General features: G+C 36.7%; 3 protein-coding genes and 1 long non-coding RNA gene across 6 annotated transcripts in view; 3 read left to right on the top strand and 1 right to left on the bottom strand.

Annotated features, from left to right (window-relative positions):
* gnai2b (guanine nucleotide binding protein (G protein), alpha inhibiting activity polypeptide 2b) overlaps positions 1 to 18,839 on the top strand; it is a 55,265-nt gene extending 36,426 nt beyond the window's left edge. The window contains exons 2-9 of the mRNA XM_077197841.1: positions 4,324 to 4,366; positions 7,313 to 7,454; positions 7,800 to 7,960; positions 12,616 to 12,744; positions 14,229 to 14,358; positions 14,889 to 15,042; positions 15,267 to 15,482; positions 17,997 to 18,839. Of these exons, the coding sequence (XP_077053956.1) occupies positions 4,324 to 4,366; positions 7,313 to 7,454; positions 7,800 to 7,960; positions 12,616 to 12,744; positions 14,229 to 14,358; positions 14,889 to 15,042; positions 15,267 to 15,457 (950 nt within the window). The 3' untranslated portion in view covers positions 15,458 to 15,482; positions 17,997 to 18,839. The remainder of the gene's footprint in view (positions 1 to 4,323; positions 4,367 to 7,312; positions 7,455 to 7,799; positions 7,961 to 12,615; positions 12,745 to 14,228; positions 14,359 to 14,888; positions 15,043 to 15,266; positions 15,483 to 17,996) is intronic.
* Positions 18,840 to 19,795: 956 nt separating this feature from the next.
* inka1b (inka box actin regulator 1b) lies at positions 19,796 to 22,753 on the top strand. Of its 2 annotated transcripts, XM_077197832.1 has the most exons (3): positions 19,796 to 19,955; positions 20,036 to 20,069; positions 21,789 to 22,753. In XM_077197832.1, exons 1-3 carry the CDS (start codon positions 19,882 to 19,884, stop codon positions 22,662 to 22,664), a joined length of 984 nt encoding a protein of 327 aa, XP_077053947.1. In that variant the 5' UTR covers positions 19,796 to 19,881; the 3' UTR covers positions 22,665 to 22,753. The 2 variants fall into 2 exon arrangements, with proteins under 2 accessions (XP_077053947.1, XP_077053949.1); XM_077197834.1 differs by lacking the exon at positions 19,796 to 19,955 and having other exon boundaries at positions 20,030 to 20,069.
* A 196-nt stretch (positions 22,754 to 22,949) lies between these two features.
* The window catches only part of uba7 (ubiquitin-like modifier activating enzyme 7), a 38,164-nt gene continuing 34,320 nt past the window's right edge, over positions 22,950 to 26,793 (bottom strand). For both annotated transcript variants that reach the window (XM_077197831.1, XM_077197830.1), the window contains 3 exons: positions 26,071 to 26,172; positions 25,582 to 25,673; positions 22,950 to 24,518 (listed from right to left, as the gene is read on the bottom strand). In XM_077197831.1, the coding sequence (XP_077053946.1) occupies positions 24,392 to 24,518; positions 25,582 to 25,673; positions 26,071 to 26,172 (321 nt within the window). In that variant the 3' untranslated portion in view covers positions 22,950 to 24,391. The remainder of the gene's footprint in view (positions 24,519 to 25,581; positions 25,674 to 26,070; positions 26,173 to 26,793) is intronic.
* Positions 26,120 to 26,595, top strand: LOC143706174 (uncharacterized). Its single transcript, XR_013192942.1, has 3 exons — positions 26,120 to 26,236; positions 26,346 to 26,415; positions 26,495 to 26,595. It is a non-coding gene; the product is annotated as an uncharacterized LOC143706174 (long non-coding RNA).

Below are 26,793 nucleotides of genomic sequence, written 5' to 3' on the forward strand. Positions count from 1 at the left end.
TGCATGCATACTGGTTTGTACAGAATCGTTCCATTAGTCCTGTTTTTGCATGCCACAGTATTATACGATGATAACGGTTTTTTGAACAGACACTTGTGAGTCTGTCATTCTCTCTGTGAATGAGGACACCATGTTCTCCTCCGCTTACTAATTGCCATGAGGCCAGTGAGGGTCTCATTCAGATGCATTGATGTTTGCCCAAATGATAGCAAACAGAGGCGGCCTATCCTCTCTGCCAGCCAAACGCACACAGAGGCCTTTGTTAGACAAGAGGACCTGATAATCGCACATCTCTTTGCTTCTCTCTATTTTTTTTTTATTCTTCGATTTTTTTTTTTATTATACATAACATTAAAAATAAAGATCCAAATGAGGAGTTTTGCAGTGATGCTATTGAAGAATAATTTTTGGTTCTTCAAAGAACCTTTCATTGATCAATACTTACCGTTTTTTTCTTAGTGTAAAGAGCATTTCAATAAATTAAAGAACGTTATTCACTATAAATATTTTTTTTCCAGAATGGAAAGATTCCATTAAACTGTAAAAAGGTTCTTTATGGAACCTTAAATGCCAGTAAATACCTGTTTTATATTTTTATGCTTTTATGTTTAACGCTATCCGTAACTTTTTTGGGTTAAAATTATCCAAAATAAATTGAGCGAGCACATAACCAGCCAGTGTTCAAAACTATATGCTTGCCTTAGCTCGATTTAAAGCGGTAAACTTAATTCCAGTGGTACAGGTGGATTTCCGCGGGAAATTCGAGCCTGTCTCTGCATCACTACGTCACATCTGTACACATAAAGGAGTGTCGGCTAGTAGGCTATATTGCGTGTGAGGATGTTGAAGGTGGAAATTTATAGCCTTTTCTCACAGCACTTGATATAATTAAATTAGTGCTGGGAATCGATAAATTTTTTTTTAACTTATTAATCACACAATTTGCTGTGATTAATCGCATTTCCCCCAAGCTTGTAAGCATCAATGTTTAAACGTAGAATCACCAAATTATTAAATTAAACCACACGAAAAAAAAAAAAAATATCCACAAAAATTGGACAGAAAATAGCCCTATATTAAAATATTAAACATCAATATATCAACACTCAGATTTAACAGATTTATTTTTTGACTAATTATCAAAATAAGTTATAGACCTACAAAGCTATTATTACCAGAGCATGTGATCAGAGCAGGTCATTTTACCATTGTTGCCCAGCAAGGCTATACCAGCTCAGTAGGGCTATTGCAAACAGAAGACTACTGAGAAATTTCACGTTATTTGAGCGGACTTTGCTTTTCCAGTGCGTGATCGGTACGTGATTGGAGCGTTTAGTCCATGAACAACAGAGTAGAACGCGCAGCGCCAACAGGGAGCGGAACATTGATCAGAGAGCGCAGCGCGCGCGCACACACACACACACACACACACGCACGCATGCACACAGAAAGGTTCAAACGACAATCACCAGTGACAACTAGAGATTCACTCGTTGTAAAATGCAAAAGACTTCGTCCTTCGGAGTGGCTACAGAAAAAAAAGAGACTGCAACCGGCCCATATGAAAACAAGGAAAAATATCGGAAGGGCTTTTGAAAGGTGCCGTGAACTGTGTTTTGAAGGGGTTAAAGACGGACGCAGAGACGGCATTTTTCTCGTGCATCGGAATATTGATATAAGCGATTGTTAGATTTAATCAGCGCGATTTACTGCAATGCTTTTTTTCCCTTAGTTGGTCAGAACAAAAGTGGATGTTTCTTGTTCAGATTACATTTTCCGGTGAAAATTCTAATGTTGATCATTCTTTTAAAAAGTATAATCTGTGATTGCGAATGACAGTATCTACACCGGCGCGGCGACTGACAGCCGCACATTCTCCTCAAAACATTGGTTTCATCCGCGCAGTGCCGTGCCAAGGCACAACCCACGTAAAGTTGATAATTCCGCGAATAACTACAGTTGCAGATTTCAAACAGAGATGGCGACAAAGAGGAAAAACTACGGATTGCAGCTTTAATCTATCTAATGTCCCTGAGGTATGGCGAGTTATGCATACTAATCCCAAACCCCAACTTTGAGCAATAGTAATATTAATGCTTGCAAACACTACTGATTATAAAGCAGCTGTTAATGACCTGTTTACAATATTTCTAAATTACTAGTTTAATTAGATGTTACTGTTATATTAAGTAATTGTTCATCATATCTTTTGCCACCTGATATTATCCTCAAGTTTACCTGATTTTTAAAGCCTCACCAAAGGAACAATCTCCAAACTACTGTATTTATGAGTCTGATGTGTATTAAAACACTCCCGTTGTCTCCAATCACACTGTTTTACCCTTGATGGGTTTGTGAAAAAACGATTCACTTGTTATTCTTTAAGTCTCGTAAGTATCAATTGTTTTCTAGTAAGTATTGTAGTAATATGGTAGAGTTGGTATAATGGTATATCCCATGAGCTGTATGTATTGTAGCAGTGCTCGGTTGACGCTGTGTAACTGTCTCTTGGGTCTCTGCACTGGGAGATAAATATTTAGGTGTGCTGTTCGGTTCTTCTTTTCCTAAGAACTTTTTTTTCTTTGTTCAAAGTACAGTGGACAATAAATTCAGTGCAGTCATTACACTGTAGGAGGTCAAAGGTAACCATAAAAGTCAGTTATTAATCCAGATGAGGACAGGAAAGGTAACTGTTTATACAAGATTATACGAGATATATATATATATATATATATATATATATATATATATATATTATACATTTTTATGTAATTAAACGTACACACACACACATATACATATATATATATATGTGTGTATATATATACATGTATGTATATGTGTGTGTGTACGTTTAATTACATCAAAAATGTAATTAATATTTAATAAAAAAATTCACACGTATACATGTGTATATATGTAATTTTTTTTATTAAATATTAATTTCATCATTATTTTATTAATATATATATATAATATTAATTTATACATTTTTTATTAGATTTTTATTTTAAGCACTTTTTCCTCGTGGTTTGAATACATAAAAATATATATTAGTTTAAAAAGTCAAATCTGTTCAGATGCGTGTTAAGATGAAAGTGTGAGTTAGTAATTGTCAGGCAGAGTGTGTTTGGTAGATGTATATGTATATGTGTGTGAATGAGTCAGCAGATGGCTGAGGAGACACACATTTCACACGCCGCTGTAGGGGCTTCTGACGACACTACTGTGCAGATGCTGCGTCTCCATTTACAACTCCTACTAAATTAAAACATGTTAAAAGAAAATGAAATGGAGGTTTTTTGTGTGCTTTCTGGCTTTTTCCATACACAAAAATGCTGTGGCTGCACCCTAATGCAGACATTAATGCCATGGTATTTTGATGTATACAAAATGTTGAAACATCCCTAACGTTACAAATGACCAATACTAGCGATACTTCTTGTAGCAAGCATGATAAACTAAAATCATTGTGTCTGTGTATTTGGCAGAACTCTGGCAGATTTTGATTTATACCATCTAATATGATCAGATTAAAAACTTTACACTTTACTGAAAGCCTTTTGATGCAGTTGTTCATCTCCCCTCAGAATAACTCAGTAACTCAGAATGATTAGATAACATATCTTTCCACTCAAAATAATTGAATGACCTCTCTGCATCTCCCACTAAAAGCTGGACTGGAAGAGGTTTTGGTTCTCAGCATTTTCAGATGCAGAACCGCTCAGAGCTGTGCTTTTATGACTTCGACTCATAACTTCATGCAGGAATAATCCGAACTGTTCCCAGACCTTTTTCTGTATACATCGGTGAACTTGTGAGCTGCCTCTCAGAACATGAGGCTTTCATGCAGTGGAAACAACAAGCGGAGAGCCACGACCAGGCTACGTCAACAAGAAGCCAAGTTTTGACAGCAGATGTTTTGGCACAGCTTCAGTGAGCAGTATTAGGCTAAAATCATCTCCGGGAATGAAGGAAGTGCAGAATCCCTCAGAATAAGCAGACACACACAGCCTCGGTCCTTCAGATATGATACATCACCCACAGAATATTTGAGAACGTGCTCTATTCTGAAGTCATGGCCAGCCGTCGGGCAGAGACCCTGTATGTCATGAATGTACTGCTGAGATGATGATGTAACCCCTGATGTAAAACAGGACATTGCTATTCAGTGAAATTGACCAAATGCAGTTGGAGCTGCAGTGTTTTATTGAACTTGATGCTTTCCAGTATTTGAATTGAATTTTTCACCTTTGAGTTTTTATTTGTTTGACCGCTTGTTCTGGGTTCATTGTCATTCAAACTGTTTTCTTCTCTCTTCAGGTGCAGGTGAATCAGGGAAGAGCACCATTGTGAAACAGATGAAGTAAGTAGAAAAATGGTTACTGTCTCTTTTTTTTTTTTTGGGTCATCCACTCCCATTTACTTTACGCATACGGTAGGGCTTGACTATATTTTAAAAAAAAACTGACATACGTTATTTTGTTTTTCTTTTGATAGCGTAGAGCTAAACTCGATTCAAACACCCGCGCGACCTTATTGCTAAATAAAAAAACAATTTGGCCATATATCTATTAAACCTTTGACTAGTACGATCACAGCCAACAGACAAATCTGTGTTTAATAATAATAATAACCCTGTCTCAGAGTGGCTCGATTCACAGTGAATGAACAAAGCTGCTCAGAGCTGTGTATTGATCAATACGATATGGTGCTATAACTTAAAAAAAACTTGCCTCAAGTTCCATTTACAAAATTGGCATGCAAAGTTGGCCTCTTTTCCCTAGTCATGACCACATCTATATTCTCTTCCACTTCCTTTTTTCAGCGCACATAAAAACCACAATGGCTAAAGTGAGTACGTAAAATTAGTCTTGCTCTATTTGTTTACCACTAGCGCATGCTGATGACGTTTTATTCTTCTATACTAAGTTGAGTCGTAGCTTACGATTCACTAGGTGTCATCTTCGTAACGTCTACATGTCGTACAGAGTGATTTGTAATGATCTTCTAGGCTTGCTGAAGTCATTACTCTGGAACGTCACGCTGCTTTACGTCTGATAAATCTTACACATTGACTAAATGAGCTCATTGCAGCTGCTGAGATACAAGTGCGTGCACACTATTTATATTCAGTAATAACGCCATGCTTCATCTGTCACATATTTACAGTATTTGCAGCAACAGCACTTTGAACAAATGACATCATGTGCGAGATGGAGCGCTAACATGGGCGTTAGCAGAAACCGGCTCTAGCTGCTGTTACGAGTTTCATTTCTGTGATGGAGTCACATTTCCGCACGAGCGAAACCACCTTACAGACCCTGTGATGTAGTGCTGGTTCCTTTTCTTGAAACGTCCTCATCCTGTTCATGATTAATAGACACCATCCATCCCCTCGTGATACCAAATTGTTGCACTACTTTCTATGTGCAGCTCTGCTCTGGGCAGTCGTTTCTCCATAATAATGCAAGATTATGCATGTCTGGATTCACGCTTCATAGACACCTTTTGCATACTTTAGCATAGAATATTTAGAATTTTTAATACAAACAAATACTGAATCAATACTTTCAATATTTGGTATGTTTTCTCAAGTCTTAAAGGCACTAATCCTAATCTGGCATACTATTTATTATATGAGAAATGAGAATATAGTAAGAGGATTCAGCTCACGGTTTCTCTGAACCCTCGGCATCTATACAGTAACAGTAACTGTGCATTTATATCGATTTTTCAGAATAATAAAACCGCTAACAGTTTTACTGGTTTGGAAAAGGTTAATTTATACCTTTGTTTTTATGCTTTATTCAGTCACACACTGCATGTACACTACCGTTTAAAACTTTGATTAAAAATACAGTATAAACCGTATTTTCTATTTAATATATTACAATTTTAAATAACATTATCCTTCCGAAATCATTCTAATATGCTGATTTGCTGCTCAATCATTTTTTTTTTTAATTATCGATGTTAAAAACAGTTGTGCTGCTTCATATTCATGCATTTTTTTTTCAGGATTCTTCATTGAATCATAATGTAAAAAGAACATGTATATATTTTTTTAAATCGAAATCACAGTTCACTGTTTTGTAAGTTTTATTGTATTGAGATGTTTGGGTTGGAGCATCACTGAACATCTTTGCAAGCTCTTATGAAAGGTGTGCTATAAATGTATTTTATTGGGCTATAAATATATATATATATCTTTCAGTGATATATATCAATCAGAGAGATTGTAAAAGCCTTAAATGGTTTTATAATTTACATTTCACTGGAGGTGCTGGCATCTAAACCCATTTTTCATGAGGACAGCAGCCCATAGTTTCACAGTCGGATCATTAATACAGGTTTAAGCAGAAACAGTGTTACAATGACAGTAACTGTTACCAGCACCAGGCGGGGTGTTTAAAACACGGGAACTTCTGCTAGTTTATAACCCCGAGTATCAGTCCTGAAGGTGTCATGTATCCCACATTTCTTCTATTCAGATACTTAAGTGTCTGAAGATTTAGCTTTATTTGATCAAACCTTTTAAGATCCATTAGCCTGAGCCTCCTCCATATTGAGCTGCAGAAAGAAAGAGAAAATTGTTTAATATATTTCTAATGTTTCCCTTAATGACAATTACATTTTTTTTTTAAGTCAAGTGTGATCTCAAACTTCATGTGAATAAAGCCCTACTGGCCTATTTTATATCAGCTGACTCTTGAACAGAGAGAAGACGTCAAGATCTGCTGACGGCAGTGAATCTGGAGTTCATTAATGATGCAGGTTTCAGATCCACCACTGAAAACTGACTTGTGGGACCCAGACAGGCACCAATACACATTTTGAGCTAAAATGGTGGCTGATAATTAGTTTTATGGCTGATATAACTGATATGATGGCTGATATATTATCATGGCCACAATAAATCTAATAATTTTAGTTAGCAAAAAACGTTACATTTAAATTTGGAAAATTAAGGTCTAATATCATATGCTTCCAATATTTGCCTGATTGGAGTTTTTTGATACATTAACCGATTAGACCAATTAAACTATATGATTCCTGAAAGCTTTGTAAGAAATTGAATGCAGGTTTAAAATGCTGATTATAACTTGTTATATCTTAATATGATCAATTATTATTATTTTTTTATTAATAAATGCATTTAATTTTTTTAATTTATTAAATTAATATTTATTTTATTTTACTGAGCATTCCCAGATATCTTTTATTATATTTTATTTTATTTTATTTTATTTATCATCAGATGGCATTATCCAAGTTTTTTTTTAATTGTTCCATTTCACCCTCTGTTTAGAATCATCCATGAAGACGGCTACTCAGAAGACGAGTGTAAGCAGTACAGAGCCGTGGTCTACAGCAACACCATCCAGTCCATAATGGCCATCATTAAAGCCATGAACAACCTCCAGATCGACTACGGAGAGACGGGCCGAGTGGTAAGAGCTCCTGCACACCTGTGACAATGTCTGGGACTGCTATGTAGGTCATGCTGAGATTCAGTAAAAAATTCAGAGAGTCACTGTCACAACTTCACATTTCTGATTTCTTTGCGCACAGCGTCAAATCCATCAGGCGGAGCGAGTTCTTATTTTGTGCACAGATTAATCATTCACAATAAAAGCAGGAAATATGAGCCATTTTGTGTTTATTTTAATCTGAACTATTGCCATTACAAATATGCCATGGTAATATGTTTGGAGCGACAGTAATTGTACAGTAAACCGTGCACAAGGTGTTGTAATTGCTCTCCCTCAGCACATGTCTTGTGTGTGTTTGTGCAGGATGACGCACGGCAGCTGTTTGCTCTGTCTGCAGCAGCGGAGGAGCAGGGAATCTTAACTGATGACCTGGCCAATGTGATCCGCAGACTGTGGGTCGACAGTGGGGTGCAGGGCTGCTTCACCCGATCCAGAGAATACCAGCTCAACGACTCGGCTGCTTAGTGAGTCTGCACTTACTGGACATTTGACACACTCGTACACGGGCTCCACCTGTAAATGAGAATTAATCTGTAATGAATACGTTTCAGCATAGCATATCACAAAATCAAGGCATGGAATTGAATTGGTGTAAAGGTGTGGGAACCCCAATTGCCGCATTATAAAATGCGTATAGCACCGCCCCTAAAATCTGATTGGCTGAGATGTTAACAGCTGGTTACTGCTTATAAATTGAATTCCAAATAAATGCATATATTGCTACACTGCTTGGCTTGATAACAGTCTAAATTTATAATTACTTTTTTGCTCCAATTTTTTTTGGTTGCATCACCATGGCTGCATCAAAAATCCAGTAAAAACCATAATATTGCGAAATCTTATTACATTTTTCTATTGTAATTTAATATAATTTGATTTATTCCTGAGATTATTGAATGAATTAATGAATACATTTTTGAATGGTTATGTATATTGTCAGTTTAGACATAATGGGTTGTGCATGTCAAAGCACTCGTTGGTGTCTTTTATCATACTGTATATGGTTTATGAATGCAGTAAGCCACCCGAGGCTGTGCGTTACAGTCATTTGGCAACCGTTAAATCCTCCTACTTCATGTTGTGCCCCAACACCTCTTAACCTCTGTAAAATCACTGTGGCGCACAGCCTCAAGTGACTTGTTGTTTAATTATATTTCATCCATGTACTTCAGAGCTGCATAAACACAAACACTTGAGTAACAGAATTGTGCAAGGTGTGGCAGCAGAATACTATATTACATATCTCTCCCGAAACAGAACGTGACTTTAATGTTTTTTAGCACACACACACTGCATGATGGGAGCCAGGTTCAAGCAGGAAACTAAGTGTAGGGATAGATTTCACACAGAGATAGATTTAAGGCTCATGATGCACATTTGACTGAATTGACCCTTCGCTAAGCCACGCCCGAAAACCGCCACTGGCCAATTGTGTCTTAGCAACCGTAACTAGGCGCGGGAGGTCTGGCAAGCTTTCGAGTGTTTGGGCGCGGATCAAGCAGTGTGGGAAACCACATTTACATCTAAATGTCGACAGGATAAACAAAAACACCTATTGCTTGGAAGTTGGAAATAATGACGGTTCTTTGTTCATAATGCATATATTTTAACGTAAAATAAGACGATTAAAGACAAGACGGAGGCTCACTGACATACTTTAAAATATATTTCAGCATTTTGTTAATCGACGGCCTACTAAGTTACCCCTGACTGAGTAACTTTAACCCAATCCGATCGCGGCTCTCCCGGTGTTAGTGTTATTCCTCAAAATTTATGGATAAACTGTTTGATTTATAATTATTAGATTATTTTCACATTTCATTGTTCCTCAATTTGTGCGTTTCCCATTTGAATGGTCAGCGTAAGAGACGGCTGCTGCTTGCGCTGGGACTATAGGCTTTAGCTTCAATTTTTATGAAATGATTCGCTAATCGGTTGCATATTATGTTGTGGATATATCCCTCGAATGTCCCTTTTGTCTTGCTCTCTCAGATATTTCACATGTTCACCAAAAATGAATAATTATCTCATTGGGAATGTCTGACACGGTGCATACACACTGTAATAGATGTGCCAGGCGCGAAAGCTTGACAGGCGTAGCAACTGTAACTAGGGAGGGCGGGGCTTAGCGAAGGGTCAATTTGGTTCTTACAATCTGACAAAAAACATTGGATTTAAAGACATTTGCTTAAAATTGTATATAAATATACATTATGTATGAAAATATAAAAATATCTAAAAATTGGAGGAAAAAGGGGTATATGTAAATTTAATATCAGGTAAAGATTTTTTTTCCCTGTTCTAACGAAGACTTTTTTCTTTATACGTTCACTTTTAGACTGTGCATGTTTAAATTTCGATAAAATGTATTTTTATGTGTTTTCCCTTAAATTAACTGATATAGATGAAACCTGTGTATGGTTGCGGTCGTATGCATGGTTACTGGTAGACACATTTTAGGCCCAGAATTCAAATGTGAGATTTTAAGAATGCTGCAATTGTTGGATTGTTAAAAGCCACTACTACACAAGTATAATTACTTAACCAAGATCAGAAGTCAAATTAAGACCTGCTCTTATCTCAGTGTATTGGAAGAGAATGAAGTCCTCAAATTCCCTTCATCCCACATCCTGCAGTAGTGAAAGCAGACGGAGTGTGTCACGATCCTCAGGCCTCAGGCCCTGCTTCCTCTATCCATCATATGATCTTCTTCCTGAAACCTTCTGAAGTGCCGCCCATTAAAACCAGCGCATTCTAGGAATTAAACTAGAAGCTAAAGGATGATACTTGGACATTTCAGTTCATCTCACAATAGATGAGTTCTGTTTTTCATTTTTGATTTTGATTATAAATGACTCTGAGCTAAACCATTTAAATTTAAACAATGCAATTCTTGAACATTTACTCATTGTGTGATCAGAGAAGTGTGAGGTTTTTAAAAAGCATTTTATAGCAGATGCCTACATCATTTTGTTTGCTTATTTAATAGAATTAATGTGCTGTCTATGCATGTTATCATTTTAATATAGTTACTGTATGTTGAACTTTAAATTTTGAACCGAAGAGATATATGACCAAATGAACTGAAACATCTTCCAGATATATTGACTTTTTATTTAACTTGTAGCCTATTCATTTTGAGCAAAAAACAAAACAAAAAAAGTTACTTCCAATTGGTTGGACCATGATTTTGTATATAATTATCACTAATTTATTAATCTAATTAGATAGATGGATGGATGGATAGACTTTTACTAGGCTTAATTTTTGTTTCTTCTTTGGATTTTGGCTTGTTCTGGACAGGCATTCTAATATTTGTCCATAAAAGGAGAAAAAGGTCTAAATTGTCCAAAAAAATCGTAGACGAAATTATTAGCACTATTATTATGAAAGTGTTATTGTATATTTTGACAATCATGTCAAAATATACAATCATATTTTGACAATCATGAGCAATGTTGCGGAAGTATGATCTAATTTTTCATCATTATGCGTGGTCAGTGTCAGTCGGGGTTGCCATAGAAATGCTGTCAGTTAGCGAAGCGCTCAGCCTGTAGTCCGGCCAGCAGCGACGGCTCACTGAGCTAATGCGACTATTTATGGCTTCCAGTCAAAGTCTACTTCACACACAAGCAGCTGTTGTGTTGCGGAAACCTTTGAAGATTGGACTCATTGTGTGTCAAAATGGACTTTGGACTCAAAATCGGTGTGTGTACTGTACACAGTAGGCAGGTTTACTGTATGCATGAAATATGCAGATGACCTACTATATTAGCTAAAGTGTGCCGTGTGCAACCAGAATACACTGTGTTGAATACTGTATCCCACAATGCAATGTGCTTGACCTGTGTGTTGAATCAATCCGAAACAATATCAACCGTGATCTTAAAGCTATTATTTAGTCAGATTGCCAAAAGTGATTTTTTCACAAAATTAAACCAATTAAACATGCATGAGGTCAGCAGTGTAGTATACTACTTTTTGAAATGTTTATCAATGCATACTGTTTTTTTAATAAATAAAATACTTTACTAATGTACATACTGTAAACTGACTACCATGCATACAGTATATACTATGCAATAAGCATATTATATATTTAGTGCCGTCAAATCGATTAATTGATTGATCGCATTGAACATAAGTTTGTGTTTATAATGTGTGTAGATTTTATATGCATGTATGTATGTTTGTATGTATGTGTGTGTATATATAGAAATGCTATATATATATATATATAACAATAAATGTACACACATACATTATATAAACACAAACCTTTATGTTAGATGTGATTAAGAGATTTGAGCACTAATTAAATTATATTATAATTATATTATATTCAGGGTTATTATCGTTAATTAAAGATAAAAATAAAATATAAATGTTAGTTGAACAACTTAAACTAAATGAAAATTAATAATGTTGCCTTGGCAATAAACTGAAATAATTAACTGGAAATAAATAAAAACAAACTAACTAAAACTGAAATAAAAACAACCTAAATGGCAATATCTAAAAATAATAATAATATTAATAATACAACTAAAATGATATCATATTATATTATTGCAACCTTTTACTCTGAATATTGGCCTGGTTTCACAGACAGGGCTTAGATTAAGCCAGGATTAGGCCTTAGTTCAATTTCTGGTGTTCATCTTGAGACAGAACAATGTCACTGAAATATTTTAAGATATGTCCGTGCAAGTTGCTTTCAGTTAAACCTGCTCAAACATTTTAGGTCTGGGACTAGCTTAAGCCTGGTCTGTGAAACCGGGAAATAGTGTTTTATTTATTGAAATGTAGGCATTATATTCTCAAGCACTGTAGATTCCAGAGGGGTTTTGCTGAATTAAAATGTTGTGAAGCCCTGTAGTAAGCAATACCCTAGTGTTCAGTGTCAAACAGCCCACTGTAAACACATCTTATCAGGCATGAATGCAGGTGTCCAATCTCAAAGACGAATACAAACCCCCATATGACTATGGGACATGCGCACTCACAGAGAATAAAACCTTTCAAATGCTCTGAATGTATTAATGATTGTTTAATGACCGTTAGTCATCTGAGCTGATGTGAATGACCTAATGACCTGCATGTGTGTGTTTGTGTGTAGTTATCTGAACGACATGGATAGGATAGGACGGGCGGACTACATTCCCACGCAGCAGGACGTCTTGAGGACCAGAGTGAAGACCACTGGGATCGTGGAGACACATTTCACTTTTAAAGATCTGCACTTCAAGTGAGAAACACAAGCATTTACACAAATCAATGAGCTATAAATAACACTTACCATAGCTGATATAGTTCAGCATGAATCTTGAGATATATGTTTGTGTGTGTTTGTGCCGAAATAGCTTGAAAGGGTATTTATTTATTTATAAAAACAAAATCAATATTACATGGGCAAAAATCAGTGGAAAATAAGAGGTCTATAGAGGACTTTATTATAGAATTGTGTAAAGTCAGCATGAAATGAAAGTTGCGATAGTCTTTTCTAATCTATTGGGATGTATATCTGAGTGAAAGGAGAAAAAAATGAAAGGCAGGGCGTGATGTTGTCCATGAGGAATTGATTGGATGTTTGTGGTTTGCTATTGGTGGATCCCTTGTGAGTGACAGGTTGCCCCGCCCTCCTGTCAGTAAACACATCAAAGAAAAGAGATGAGCTGCAAGCAGTGTTAATGCGTTATGAATTACTTTTTTTCAAACGAACATAACTATAGAATCAATTCATAATGCGCATGTGAACACCGTCAGCGTCTATCACAGGTTCACGTTTAAAGTCTGTTTAGAGAGAACGGTGTCGTCTTAGCGGCCCCTAATTTAATAACAAATGACCATTTAGACGGAAGTGAATCAATCAAAACTAACTTTAGCTGTAAATAACATTATTCAAGAACCACTATAAAACCAAACCAATCTCTGTTACCTTAAATTATATGTTTATCTCTGTAAAGCTGCTTTGAAACAATCTACATTGTTAATATATATAAATGAGGATGACTTGACTTTTTCAAGGGAAAAGCAATTAAATTACAGTAAAGTAAGGGATTACTCTTAATTTTTCTTTAATTTAATTAGTTACTTCTGGTGTAATTGGATTAATTACTGTATAGACTAGAACAATTCTTTATATAACAATAGTGGATTTAACATCAAAATTTAGCGTCTACTGTTCAAATGTATGTTTTTCATCTAACCGTCTCCCTTTGAATACTTCAGTTCAAGTATATCTTTGCACTTTTAATTCTTTCAAATAATTAAAATTGCATGTTTTGTGTCTATCCTTGTATTGTTTAACTGGTAGAGGTTGATATGGGTTTTATAAAGTAATTAGTAATGCAAAAATGTTTTAGAGAGTAATTTGTACAGTAATCTAATTACACTGTTGATATAATTAGTAGCTTATCTAACACTGGCTGCAAGAGGGAGGGGAAATATGTTGATTAAAGTTTATGAGGCACATTAAAAAATAATGATGTGCATGGATAAATCATTTCTAATTTCTGCAATATTCCATAAGAAACTAGAATTGTCAGTTTTGATTTCATGGTGACTAAGCTATATATGGAAATAAAGTGAAAAGGTTTCTGGTTGAAAGTGTTTTCTCATTATCGTCCGCTTGTTTTCGTTCCTCCGAGACCCTCATGAAATCTTAATGCTCATGGAAGGGCCAAGTGACACATCAAATATTCTCCCGCTCTAATTCTCCTTTCTCTTCAGGATGTTTGATGTGGGAGGTCAGAGGTCGGAGAGGAAGAAATGGATCCATTGCTTTGAGGGAGTAACAGCCATAATCTTCTGTGTGGCTCTGAGCGCTTATGACCTGGTGCTCGCGGAGGATGAGGAGATGGTGAGTGTGTGAGAGGGACTCGGATCATTTCAAAACCCTGATCCGGTGGTCAGAACCACTGGAAAAGTCATGGAAAAAAATGTGAATTCTCCAAACAATAAACATTGTGAATCTGTCGTTATGTGATTCGTTTTGCAAACCTGTCGAAGCATTTTCATATTTTAATAAATATATATACAATATATACATGTTAAAACAATTTAACAGTTGTTGAAAGCTGCACATTTAGAGCACATCGACCATTTTATTATAAATTAAAATTGCACAGGACATTTGGCCAAAAACACAGAAAACACAAAGTATTTCTGAAAAATGATTTTTAATTTGATAAATTGTTACTAATGTTCTAAGTAGATCTTAGTAAGGCTGATGTCTTTTGTGTAATTCTAAACTAATTATTATAACGAACCCCCCCTTTAAGATCCGTGTCACACTAGTGTCCAGAAGACTGCATCTGTCCAATCGTGAGCCGCCAGCGCCCTCTGCTGTTGAGTTACTGCCTCCTCAAGAATCGCACTCCTCTTTTTCAGAACCGCATGCATGAAAGCATGAAACTGTTCGACTCCATCTGCAACAACAAGTGGTTCACAGAGACCTCCATCATCCTCTTCCTCAACAAGAAGGATCTGTTTGAGGAGAAGATCACGCGCAGCCCTCTCTCCATCTGCTTTCCGGAATATTCAGGTCTTTGACTTTTCTTTTTTTCTTTTCTTTTTTACTGAAATAAGTCTAAATTACTTTCTATGTCAGTCAGCATTATCCCACGATGAGGCTTGAACTGAAACCAGAACATTGATTTGACTTCACTTCGTGGAACATGATTTAGCATGTGGTTATTTTTAAGTACCTAAAAAGTAAATGTTATAGGACAGACAAGTTCAAATAATTTCTGTATCGTTTTCATACAGGAGCCAATAAATATGATGAGGCTGCCAGTTACATCCAGACCAAGTTTGAGGACCTCAACAAGAAAAAGGACACAAAGGAAATTTACACCCACTTTACCTGTGCTACTGACACTAAGAACGTGCAGTTTGTGTTTGACGCTGTAACTGATGTCATCATCAAAAACAACCTGAAGGACTGCGGCCTCTTTTAATGAAGGTGGCCAAGAGAATGATGAGGTTAACACACACACACACACACACACACACACACTAACCATTCATGCATATAAAACAGACCTGTGTTCAGATATAGTTGCTCAAAAAGCATCTAATAATTGCCTCAAAATGTATTTTTTACCTTCAAAAGTTAGGGTTTAATATTTTTGAAAAATGTTTTTGAAAGAAGGCTGACCAAGGCTGCATTTATTTGATCAAAATACAGTAAAAACCACAATATTTGTGATAGTATTATTAGAACACAAAGTACATGATGCCCCCCACCCCACATGCACACACACACACACAAACTCCAGACACATAAAAAAAAATTACGGTAACACTTTATTTTGCAGTGTTCTTGTTACATATGTTTCATGTACTTACCATAGTAATTGCAGTAAATGATGCATAATTACATGCAACTAACCCTCAACCAAATCCTAATTCTACCCTAACCCTATAGTTAGTACATGTAGTTGCTTACTGTTACTCAGTACTTAAATATATAATTACACTGTAACAATGACACCTTAAAATAAAGTGTAACCCAATTTACTTACCACAGCAAACCTAGCTTAATACATGTCAAAAGTTTTTAAGCAATTATTAAATGAAACGATCAGTAATAAAATAAGAAGCAAATTACAATGAATTTGAAAAGCAATAGGACAAATAAACACAAAATAGCAAAGACATGTGACATAGTAAGTGTTTAGACAACCGACTGTTAAAGGGATAGTTCACCCAAAAATGAAAAATCTGTCATCATTTACTCACCCTAAAGTTGTTTTTTATTTTCATTCTCGCTTCGGGTGTGAGCACAAAATTGAATTCTCTTGTGTAGTTTATTGCGCTTTTAATAATTTATCAAGCTCATTCCGCTTTTTTTTTTTCTCATTCATGTCTTTATCATGTGTGTAACTTTAAGCAGTCCTGCGCTGCATGATACATTTACACACAGCGATATTAAATGACAAAATCTCTATCAACCGACTCGCCTGTGATCACAGCTGAATTTCAGCATCATTACTCCAGTCTTCAGTGTCACATGATCCTTCAGAAATCATTCTAATATGATGATGTGCTGCTCAAGAAACATTTCTGAAAACCGTTGTACTGCTTCATTTTCTTTTCCAAATCTTTTGAAACATAATAAACATCTTTACTGTCACTTTTGATCAATTTAAAGGGTCATTCCACCGGTGGAGACATGAATATGTACTGTATTGAAAGTGGGTCATATATGTAGTAGAATAGTATCATAAATTTCTAATTTGGGACCTTCTTGGCCGATAAAAGGCAGAAAATGACTTTTTAGTGCTTGTGGATTGTAGACAACAATCCCCATAGTGCATTGCAATGCTCAGCTCCGCAGGCCACTCCCACTACTCTGTGCCGCCACAGTAGCTAGCATAACTGCAAGATATTTGTGCAATGAACCTGCCACGTTAGCGTGTAAACAAAATGAAAATAAACTTACTTTAAAGAAAGACGACCATTTGACCCTGTAGGCTTTGGCTGACGTTGCCAGTTGACCTTAGGTATTCTAAAGTAGGTCTCCAGGACGCCGCTATCCATATGGGGTGCGAAACTCGGGTGAGCAACAACACACACGTCCGTGTCATCCTCCGATCCCGTAATTTCGTCAATTAGAAATTGGCACCGCTGGAATTCTCGGCAGCAGACAGACTCTTGTTCTGTGTCCATTGGCGCACAGTGAGAGCACAGGCACCACCAATCAGCCCCAGCTCGAGTCATTGTGGGCTCCTCGTCCGTGGCAGGCAGATCGTCTGCATCGGCTGTGGTGACAGCAGCTTCAGCCGCCTCCGGTTCCTCCATAGCCCTCAGCTCCTCGTCGCTATACTGTGGCTCATAAAGGTAGCCACGAACATCCGTTTCTACCATAACTTCGTCAAAATCCAGATCCTCCATAATGCATCCGTCTGCGTATTCAGTACCTTCGTCCATATTTTCAAAAAGTTTCTGCCGGTCAAATCAAACGCACTGGCACTGATCTGCGATAGGTCTGTTAGCACATTAGGTCCAACCCCCTATGGGCGGGTTTGAAAGGGTGGGAACTAGTGCTTGTAGTCTTCACAGAATTCCCCCCCTCGTACACTTCCTCCTACAATGACGTAGAATGACGATTTTTGCGTCATAGTAAGAGGAAGTGAAAAAGGTAAATTGAGGATTTCTCTCGTCTCAGGGGAAAATGAAAGTGTTGCACGACCATTCAATAGTATGACTGGATTTCTAACAATGGAAATCTTAATGCAAATGGGTGGAGAGTCCCTTTAATGCATCCTTGCTGAATACAATTATTTCATACTGACCCCAATCTTATTGAACGATAGTCTATTCCTCAATGTTGTAGCATTAGATTATAAAATTTCGAACTAAATTTCATTTATTTTATAGATGGCACAAGCAAACTTTTCAAAGCATTTAACATGTTAGGTTTGAAATGATTTGTCACATAGTTAATGAGAAACTTTTATTAACCTTGTCGATTTTGTTGTGATTATTCCTCAGGAAAGTGTAAACTGTTTGATGGAGCTGGTCACCGGGTTGTACACCACATGCTAGACTACCTTCAGCTACCTAGAAGAATTGTTTTTTTTTTTGATAACCTGAAAAAGACTTGTGAACCAGGAAAAGAGAAACTTCACAGAATTCCAGAACACCATCCTTCTTTCCAGAACCTTGAATTTTAAATTGGTTCTCAATGTGTAAATATTTAATTTTGCAGTTATTTTCTGCCAAAAAAAACAAGTGGAGAATCAGGATTATATTCTGATATTTGTTTCTATTGAGCTTTTGTTTTTTGACAGGTTACCAATGGGGTGGGTGAGGACTTCTATAATGGATGTGTTAGTTTTATTCAACTCAATGGCAGAATGCTTCTTTTGTAAAGTTAATGTGAGCACAGAAAGAAAATGAGACATCTCTTTTGTAAACCTTTAGCACCGAATCTTCATCCCAGGCTCAAACTGTATATTGTTGCATGATGACGGACCACATGAAACGACTCGCTCGCTCTAAACCTGGACGTGCATTCCCTCAGCCACTGATATATCTGGACACTCTCTACTAGCTTGACTGTGACGCTGTCCAAAATCGACTAACCTGTAAAATATTTATATCTGACCTCACATTTCTCCTTCCTGTTGCTGTACCATTCCTTTTTTTCCGCGATGTCTGTGCCTTGTTTTCGCTGTCTGTAGATCATTGGGCTGTTTTTATTCACGCTATTAAATGAAAAGTGTAAAAGTGTTGAGCATCTTTTAAGAGCTAAATAAAACTTAGACTACAGTCTTTGGGTTAATATCTAAATACCATAAAAGATTTCGTTGGAAATAAAAGTTATGTAAGATAGACCTGTGCTACTTTGTCTTTTATGTCTCTTATATCACTATGCAGTAAATGTGTTTTTGCCCTTGTGCCAGGCAACATTTTGTATGCATTTTATTTCATGCTATTTTTATTCATATTCATTATACACTTCTGCAGTTTCACTCCATCACCCCAAGAAGGCGCTAGAGGAACACTTAGGAAATAAATCAACTGACAATCCAGAAGTGTACTCTAAAGTATTTCCTAAGATCTTTTTTGTGTTATCCATGCCAAACCATTTAAAAAACAAAAGCAAAAATGCAAGCCCCAAACTAAAATTGGGCAAATATATATATATATATATATATATATATATATATATATATATATATATATATATATATATAGGAAATTGTTTGTTTTGTATTAGAACAAAATGTTTTGTACAATCCTTACAGAAAGTACTCTGGTGGTACCATGGTACAGCGATGATGGTAATATGGTATTGAGTAAATTCCATATTTTTTTTGGCATATTTTTGGACTTTGTAAGTAAGTAGTAAGTAAATTTTATTCATAAAGCACATTTAAACATAGCAGAGCTATCCAAAGTGTCATTTCTAAGAGCTTGGCTTCAGAGTCAAAGTACTTCTAAATACTTGAAAGAATGCCATGATAAGTTTTAGGTGTCAAAAAAAACATCGCCATTGATGCTTTTTTGGTAGCGTTTCCGTATATGTGTTTTCATTGATTACCTTAAGTATTTTTTTCATAAAATAACATTATAGGAATTATTTTAATTTTTATGTCATTTAATCTTATATTTTATTACATAAAATAATATTATCAGTAGAATTAGTAGGGTTAATTGATCAATTATTATGATGTATTATTATTAATCATTAAGCTGTATCAATCAGGTGTAAAGCGCTTGTTCTTCGCTTACATTTGGCTTTCTGATTGGATGTCAGCCTGACGCGTAGCGCTGATTGGCTGAGATTGTCCGGAGGAAACTGACGGCGCGCTCAAAAGCTCTCAGCTCTCACTCCAAACGCGCATTGACTGATGACACGCAGAAGCAGTTAATGAGTTCTGGACTACTTTATAAACCTGCCATATTTTTTGGGTACAGTTTCGTAAGTGTCTTAAACGCACTTAGGTCACATATAAACACTGTTGTGCATTATTTAAAAAATACTTATGCCATATATTTTCTTTCTGCAGAGGAAATATAGCAAGCAGGACGAACTCAGCAAACGGAAAAATAAACATGGTAAGTGTTTTGTTTTGCTTGTTTTGTTCTTGTTCATCTGGAGACGATACTATTGTCTAAAAATATATCATTTGAAAAAGCCTAGCGTCTGTACTCATGCAAAGAAAACAGATATATAGAATAAGTGAAAAATAAAATAAAACTATGAATATGAATAAATTAATTTATAAAGCTTTTAAATGTAGATCCCATATTAAGTTATTTTACAGTAGTAACAACCATAGAAGTACTGTATTTATTTTCTTGCTGTGAGCACTTCCACTAAAATGTCATTTTCAGAGTCTTAAAAGCTGTAAATAGTAGCCAATGGTGAATATATTTGTTAATATGCTGCATTTGTCTATAGTTTTAACTCCAATATGTATGTGACGCATGCACTGGTGTATCTTGTGCCTCCCTCAGGCATTATAAATCTATATCTTGAACTGTAATCTGGGTTGTGAAATGTAATGTACATTTTCAGCAGCGATGGAGGTTAACCGCTACCCAACTCTATGCATTTTTCATGGCCTCTGGCAACCGCTGGCTTTTCAAGCACACACACATTTGCAGCTTCGAGCCAAATGGCTAAGTTCTCACAGCTGTGATAACATCATAGAGTGGTCACTGGTCCTGTAGCTTAAACCAGTCTGAGGGCTGCAGAGCAGCTGAGTTTAAGAGCCGGTTCACATAGATGGCTGTTTTTCTGCCGTTCAAAAGCATTCCCAAAAAATTCCAAGTGCTTAACGGCTACAGCAGAGCTGGAAGTGAAAGTAAAGTAAATCACTTGAGAGTAGGGGGATGTAATCACTGGGAAACAGGGACTTTTTGCTTTATGAGAGGTGTGGACCCTGGATGGAATGAAATCTATTTGATAATCCAAGGGGAATCTTTTTTTGTTGTTTTAAAGAATGAACAATGGAAGTCTATGAGGCAAGACATTCTGGAGGGATTATGTACATGATGCATTTTATAATCACATTTTATTCAGATTATTCTCATTCAATTCATCATTTAGCAATGGCACTGCTGTTCTAAGTAGGTGAATATCTAGTCATGTATTACTGATGTAATTCCCAATTATAAGTGCATTACTTTATTTTTTTTGGACCATCCCAAATGGACTGATATACACAATTAGTCTGATCCCAGATCATTAGCTGTGAACTATGGCCAACATAATTCAGCATTGTCACCACAAATGACATCATTCCCTTTAAGGCCACAACAATCCGTGCATTAATCATGAACTTGAGTTGGGAGAAGTGTGGCCTGTCTTTCTTCCAGAAGCGGTGCAGGAAGGGACTCCTCTCGTTTCCCGTTCCCACAATCAGTGCGGATGTATCGGCATGCATCATATTCTGACTCTTCTCCCCTGAGACAAATTCAAATGGATTGTTTGTTTCTCTCGCACTCATCTTGTTGTTGATTTAATGCTGCTGGATTCAACTCTGGAAAATGTATGTCTTGTTTGGCCTGGTCCATGAATTGTTTTCCAAGGCGATTATAGATCCTGGACACAGGTTTGGCAATGGTTCTGCAATTTTCATTTAGAAAGCGGAACTGACTCATCTTGCCCTTTAGCAAGTAGTTTGGCGGTACCATGGTACAGTGCATGGTTGTTATTACATTGGTACAGTGATGGACATGCCATGAAAAATGCATACAGCTTGTGATCAGTGTGGTGCATCTAGTGCTGAAGTTTGCACAGTCAAACTCTAACGTCTTCTCTTTCTCTAGCTGGGCGCTCGCAATTCAGGCGACTGTTTTCGGGACCAGATGCGATACATGATGAGGTCTCTGCAGGATCTGAAGCAGATACGAGAACCCGACAATCAATCAAAGTGCTCATACGCCACTCGAGCCTGTCAAAAGAGGGCACAAAAGCGGGAGCAACTCAGTCGCCTGCGGATATCTGACGTTAGTGACGCCAGCACCTACGACTCCGCCTGCTGCCTGGCCAGCCCACTGGAAGAAGAGGAGGATGAGGAGGCCGGTGTTGGCCGTCTACCTCAGGCCTCCCCCAGCAGCTTGAAAAGTCTGGACTTTGATTCTGGGTACTCTGAAGCATCGTGGCAGGATGAGGGCGTAGTGTTGCGGCGCACAAGGAATGTACGCGTTTCATCATCCGCGTGTGTCCGAACCAACCGAACCCGTCCCAAATCCACATCAGACGCATGCCTGGAGCGCTGGACGTCGTTTGAGGCCAGCGACCCAACGGACTGGACCACGTCTTTGTTAACTAGAGGGCGTAACAGGCAACCGCTGGTTCTTGGAGACAACAGCTTTGCAGATCTTATTAAAAACTGGATGGACCTTCCAGACTGCCCAGATTCTGCAGAACTGAAGCCGAACGCCAGCCGCAAAATAGCCAAGGACTTTCTGGTCAACATGCGGCGGAAAATTGCAGGCATGTCGAAGGGAGTTGGAGTTGAGGAGACTAAACGCACTAAACGGATGTCTTGTCCTGTGGGATTCCAAGCCCCAAAACCCTTCTTTCACCAGTCCCACACAAGTTTGCACCAAATGGGACCAGACTTGTACCAGTTTAGCGCTGTCATGAAGACTGGGAGTCGACAGCCTATCATATGCAATGACATCATTGGATACATCTGATGTGTTTCTGAAAACTAACTGGATTTTATTTCTGAAAATGTCTTATAATATTGTTCGATGTATTAATAAATATTGAAATAAATGTTTTTATATAAGAGAATATTCTGACCTATTTTTCTGAAAAACAGAAAGTTTATCAATAGAAACTGATGTCATGATCAAAAATACTTGATGGCAATGAGGATGTTTTGGGTTATATACTCCTATTATTCAGCCCATTTTAAAGAAATATATGCCATTGTTGCTTTAGTTAATTGGTTGCAACAGAAATATAACACACCAATGTTTATCACATGGTTACATTTATTAGAATCAGAATAAACAATTTTTTTTGCAAAGCAATAGTTTATTGTCTTGTCAGTTAACAAACAATATTCATGTTTAGCTTGCCCACGTTTGACGTTCGGTTTGCAGCCATTGCATGTATGACAACTACTTCTGCAAATACAATTTATGGTTTCAACACAACACTGAATATCCCATACAGTATACTGTGCATACTATTACTTTTTATTTTTAAGAAACTGAAAGTAATTAAGTAAAATATGGAATTCTCTCTTTAAAATAAGACTTTACTGACAGAATGATATGTAGACAGATGCAGTAGGCTAGAATTTAAATCTAAGACTATTTTAGAATGGGAGACTTATAACCAGAATAGAATAGAAAGATAAAGACCCAGCTGTCAAATCTTTTTGTGAATGAAACTCAGAGCTGTAATGTGATTAAGGTCTGAATGCACACAAACATGTCTAAAGGTGATGAAATTAACTGGAGCAGACGCAGATCACTTGGCTCTGGTCTGGAAATGTTTTCATACATGATAATAGTGAGGTGAGGGGTGGGTGGTCATGGCTGCATAACAAAGGGATGAGGGTGGGAATTAAGAAACCACAGGGGTCGTATTGATCCCGGATACACGTTTAAAAGAATGAACAGAATTTCACTTATAGACTGTAAAAGATCAGAATTAGAGACTCTTTCCAGTTCAAATTTGACACTGCAACATAGCCAAACTTAATCATTTTTTATTTTGATTCTCGAGAGGATATTAAGACTTTTTCAAAATAATGTTGGTAACACTTTATAGGAAGGTTTCATATGTTAGTTAAAATTGGTTAACTACAGTAGTAACCCAGCATCAGGAACAAGATGGTTGGTTTATTTTTAATGGCATCCTGGATCTCATCTGAGGATAACATGTTTGTTCAGATAATTTGACCAAAGATTGTTTTATAAACGAGGCACAGTGTAATGTAAAGTGCAAAGAAACTTTTGATGGCAGATGAAGCAGTCGGCTGTATTGGATCTGACAGTAGCTGAATCACAAACAATAAGTAAATGATTTCATAATGCTTTGTCTGTTAATTACGGTTTATTATGGATAATGAAGTGAACCTCAAGGAACATTTTAAAATAATTAAAAAATTCACATCATGATCCCTTTAATACTTTACTAATGTTAGAGACCTTATTGTAAAATATTACCAGAATGTTAAAAAGGAGTCTTAAATATACATTTATTTTGTATTGTTGTATAGGCAATATTTTTTACTTGTTCTCAGGATTAACCTTATTAAATGTATCATGTTTTTTTTTAACAGTGTTTTTTGCAGTGTACAAATTCCCATGATTTTTATGACTGTTTAGCATATAAACTCAAAGTTAACAGAGAGAATAATCTCATTAAGGTGATGTTCCTAAATGTAAGGCTCTCTTTTCCAGCTTCACCTGAGGAGGTATCTGATGGGCATCATGCAGTCCTCATCCTCTTCAAACGAGGGAATGAACTCCAACATCTGCTGGTGATCGGGAATCTCACCCTTGGTTGCGGAGCGTACCAAATCAGTTATGCTGCATAAACGATAAATTAATCAATTAATAAAAATCCCTTTTCACTTGTTAGGGTAAATCAAAGTACCACCAAACCTTTTAAACCCGCATTACATTCAGTATACTGCTTTACATAAGATACAGTTACATAAGAATGGCTGCTGTGAATGAATGTATGAGAGTGTTTATTTATGTGAGGGTGTGGTATGGTCTGTATCTCATAATTAGAGAAGAACAGGAAGGTCACTCTTATGCCTAACTAACACTGGTTATGTTCAGAATGAAGTACTAGCTTACTGCACATTTACCTATTAAAAAAAAAAAAAAAAATATATATATATATATATCAATAGAATAGTATAGAAGTAGGCCTACTGTATGTGAAATGCAACATACAATAACAGTTTCAAATGTCACATGACCTCTTCTACTTCATTCCTCACTTTAGAAATAGAAGTTCAAGTTGAGTGCACTGCATTGAGATCCGTTAAACAATGCACTTTGCTCTGGTTGTTTACTGCACATTTTGTGAAATGTAGTAGTTTTGTCAAAATTCAGCTTTCATCACAGGAATAAATTACATTTTGACTGGTAGTGTACATGCTGTACATGCATACTTGCTTTCACATGCTTTAATATCATGCCAAACATTTCAAAGAAATGTAGATGAAGAACCGTCAGGAAAGAACGGCATCTGACAGGGAAATAAATGTATTTGTTTTCTAATTTTGGTTCCAGCAGGAAGAGACCCAGAAAGGCCCTTGAAGTCTATCAACAGATTGATGTTAGTAGCACACATGCAGAAAGAGGGGAGCGAGGGGTTAATAAAGGCATGTGGCTTCAAATGACTGTCATGTTGCAAGACTGTGTGTCCATGTCTTAGGAAAGTATCCATTATCCCAGAAATAAACACTAAGGGACCAAAGTCTCAAAATCTCTCAGTTTAGACAAATCTAATGATATATAGCTCTAGAATTTAAGTTAATATAATGCAGGTAAGCATTCAATAAAGTACACAACAGATAAGGCATTAATGCGGTGTGGAGTATTTCTGTTCATAACAGCTGTATATCGGCATACACACCTTAGCTTCAGGCGACCAGTATGATCGGAGAGATTGCTGTACAATACAGCACGACCATAATACAAGCCTGTGATGTTCAACTTATGCTTTTCCTGAAATGAGAAATAAGTATCAAATCAACTAATTAGACACACATCCAGACACTCACATGTATATCCCTAAGATGTGTATTTAATTGTTGCATTTGTAACTGTATAATTGTAGTTTATAGAGGAAATTGCTCAACGAGACGTAAATCAATCAATTCAAAAATTGGAGGTCAGTCAGTAATACTTTTATTCAGCAATGACGCATTAAACAGACTATAATGCAGCTATTTATAATGTTACAAAAGATTTCTGCTATTATATTTGCTGTTATATTACAGAAAAAGCAGTTCTGGTGCCAGAGAAAAGATTTCAACCTGTAGAAAAAGGCTGGTGTGAGACTGAGTGTGAACGGTATCTGATGTCTCTAAGTGTGTGATGTTGACAGCGTGTGTGCTTTAACCTTTATGTGTTTCAGCAGTTCCTCCAAGGTCATTTCCTTTTGACCCTCGTGCCGGCCCTGCACCAGGAAGTCGTCCCAGAGAGAGTACCGCTGCCCCGCAACCTGCCGACAGACACGACACACCGGCTTAAGAAACATTAACACACATTTGCACTCTCAGTTGAGAGTATATATGAATACTACATCTAGTTCATTAAGCGGAGTATGCATGAACTACATTGATGTGGCGTTAACAGCTGATATAGATCTTGTAAACCCTGCTGACACATTTGCAGCTCATGTCTTGGACTCAAACGCTCCCCTCCAGGTCAGAGGTCATGCAGGACATGTGATACCAGAGATAGGGTAAGCAGAAGAAAACAGATGAAAGAAAAAATAAACTGTGCATTATAATATTACAATATTTTGTCTGCTTTTATTGTAGATTGAAGGTTTGAATGTTTTGGTCTTTCCTAGCTACAGAAGCTGTACTTACTTGCCCAATAAAAAACTGCATCCCACATGAACTGACTTGCTTAAAAGGACTTAACAAATACTAATCCTGAGGCAGAGTTCATACATTACAGTAAATTCTGTGTCCATTTGCACAATAATTAATTATTCTGTGCCATCTGGCATACTAGTACAAAATTCAAAGAGAATGCACTACAAACTCATTTAGAACAATTTTTACCATGCTAATAAATTATGAATGATCAATTCAAAAACTTCTTTCATCAGTGC

Source organism: Siphateles boraxobius, unplaced genomic scaffold, assembly GCF_051911475.1.
Source record: "Siphateles boraxobius isolate OS27281-9 unplaced genomic scaffold, OSU_SipBor_1 41, whole genome shotgun sequence".
In the NCBI taxonomy this organism is placed as follows: Eukaryota; Metazoa; Chordata; class Actinopteri; order Cypriniformes; family Leuciscidae; genus Siphateles; species Siphateles boraxobius.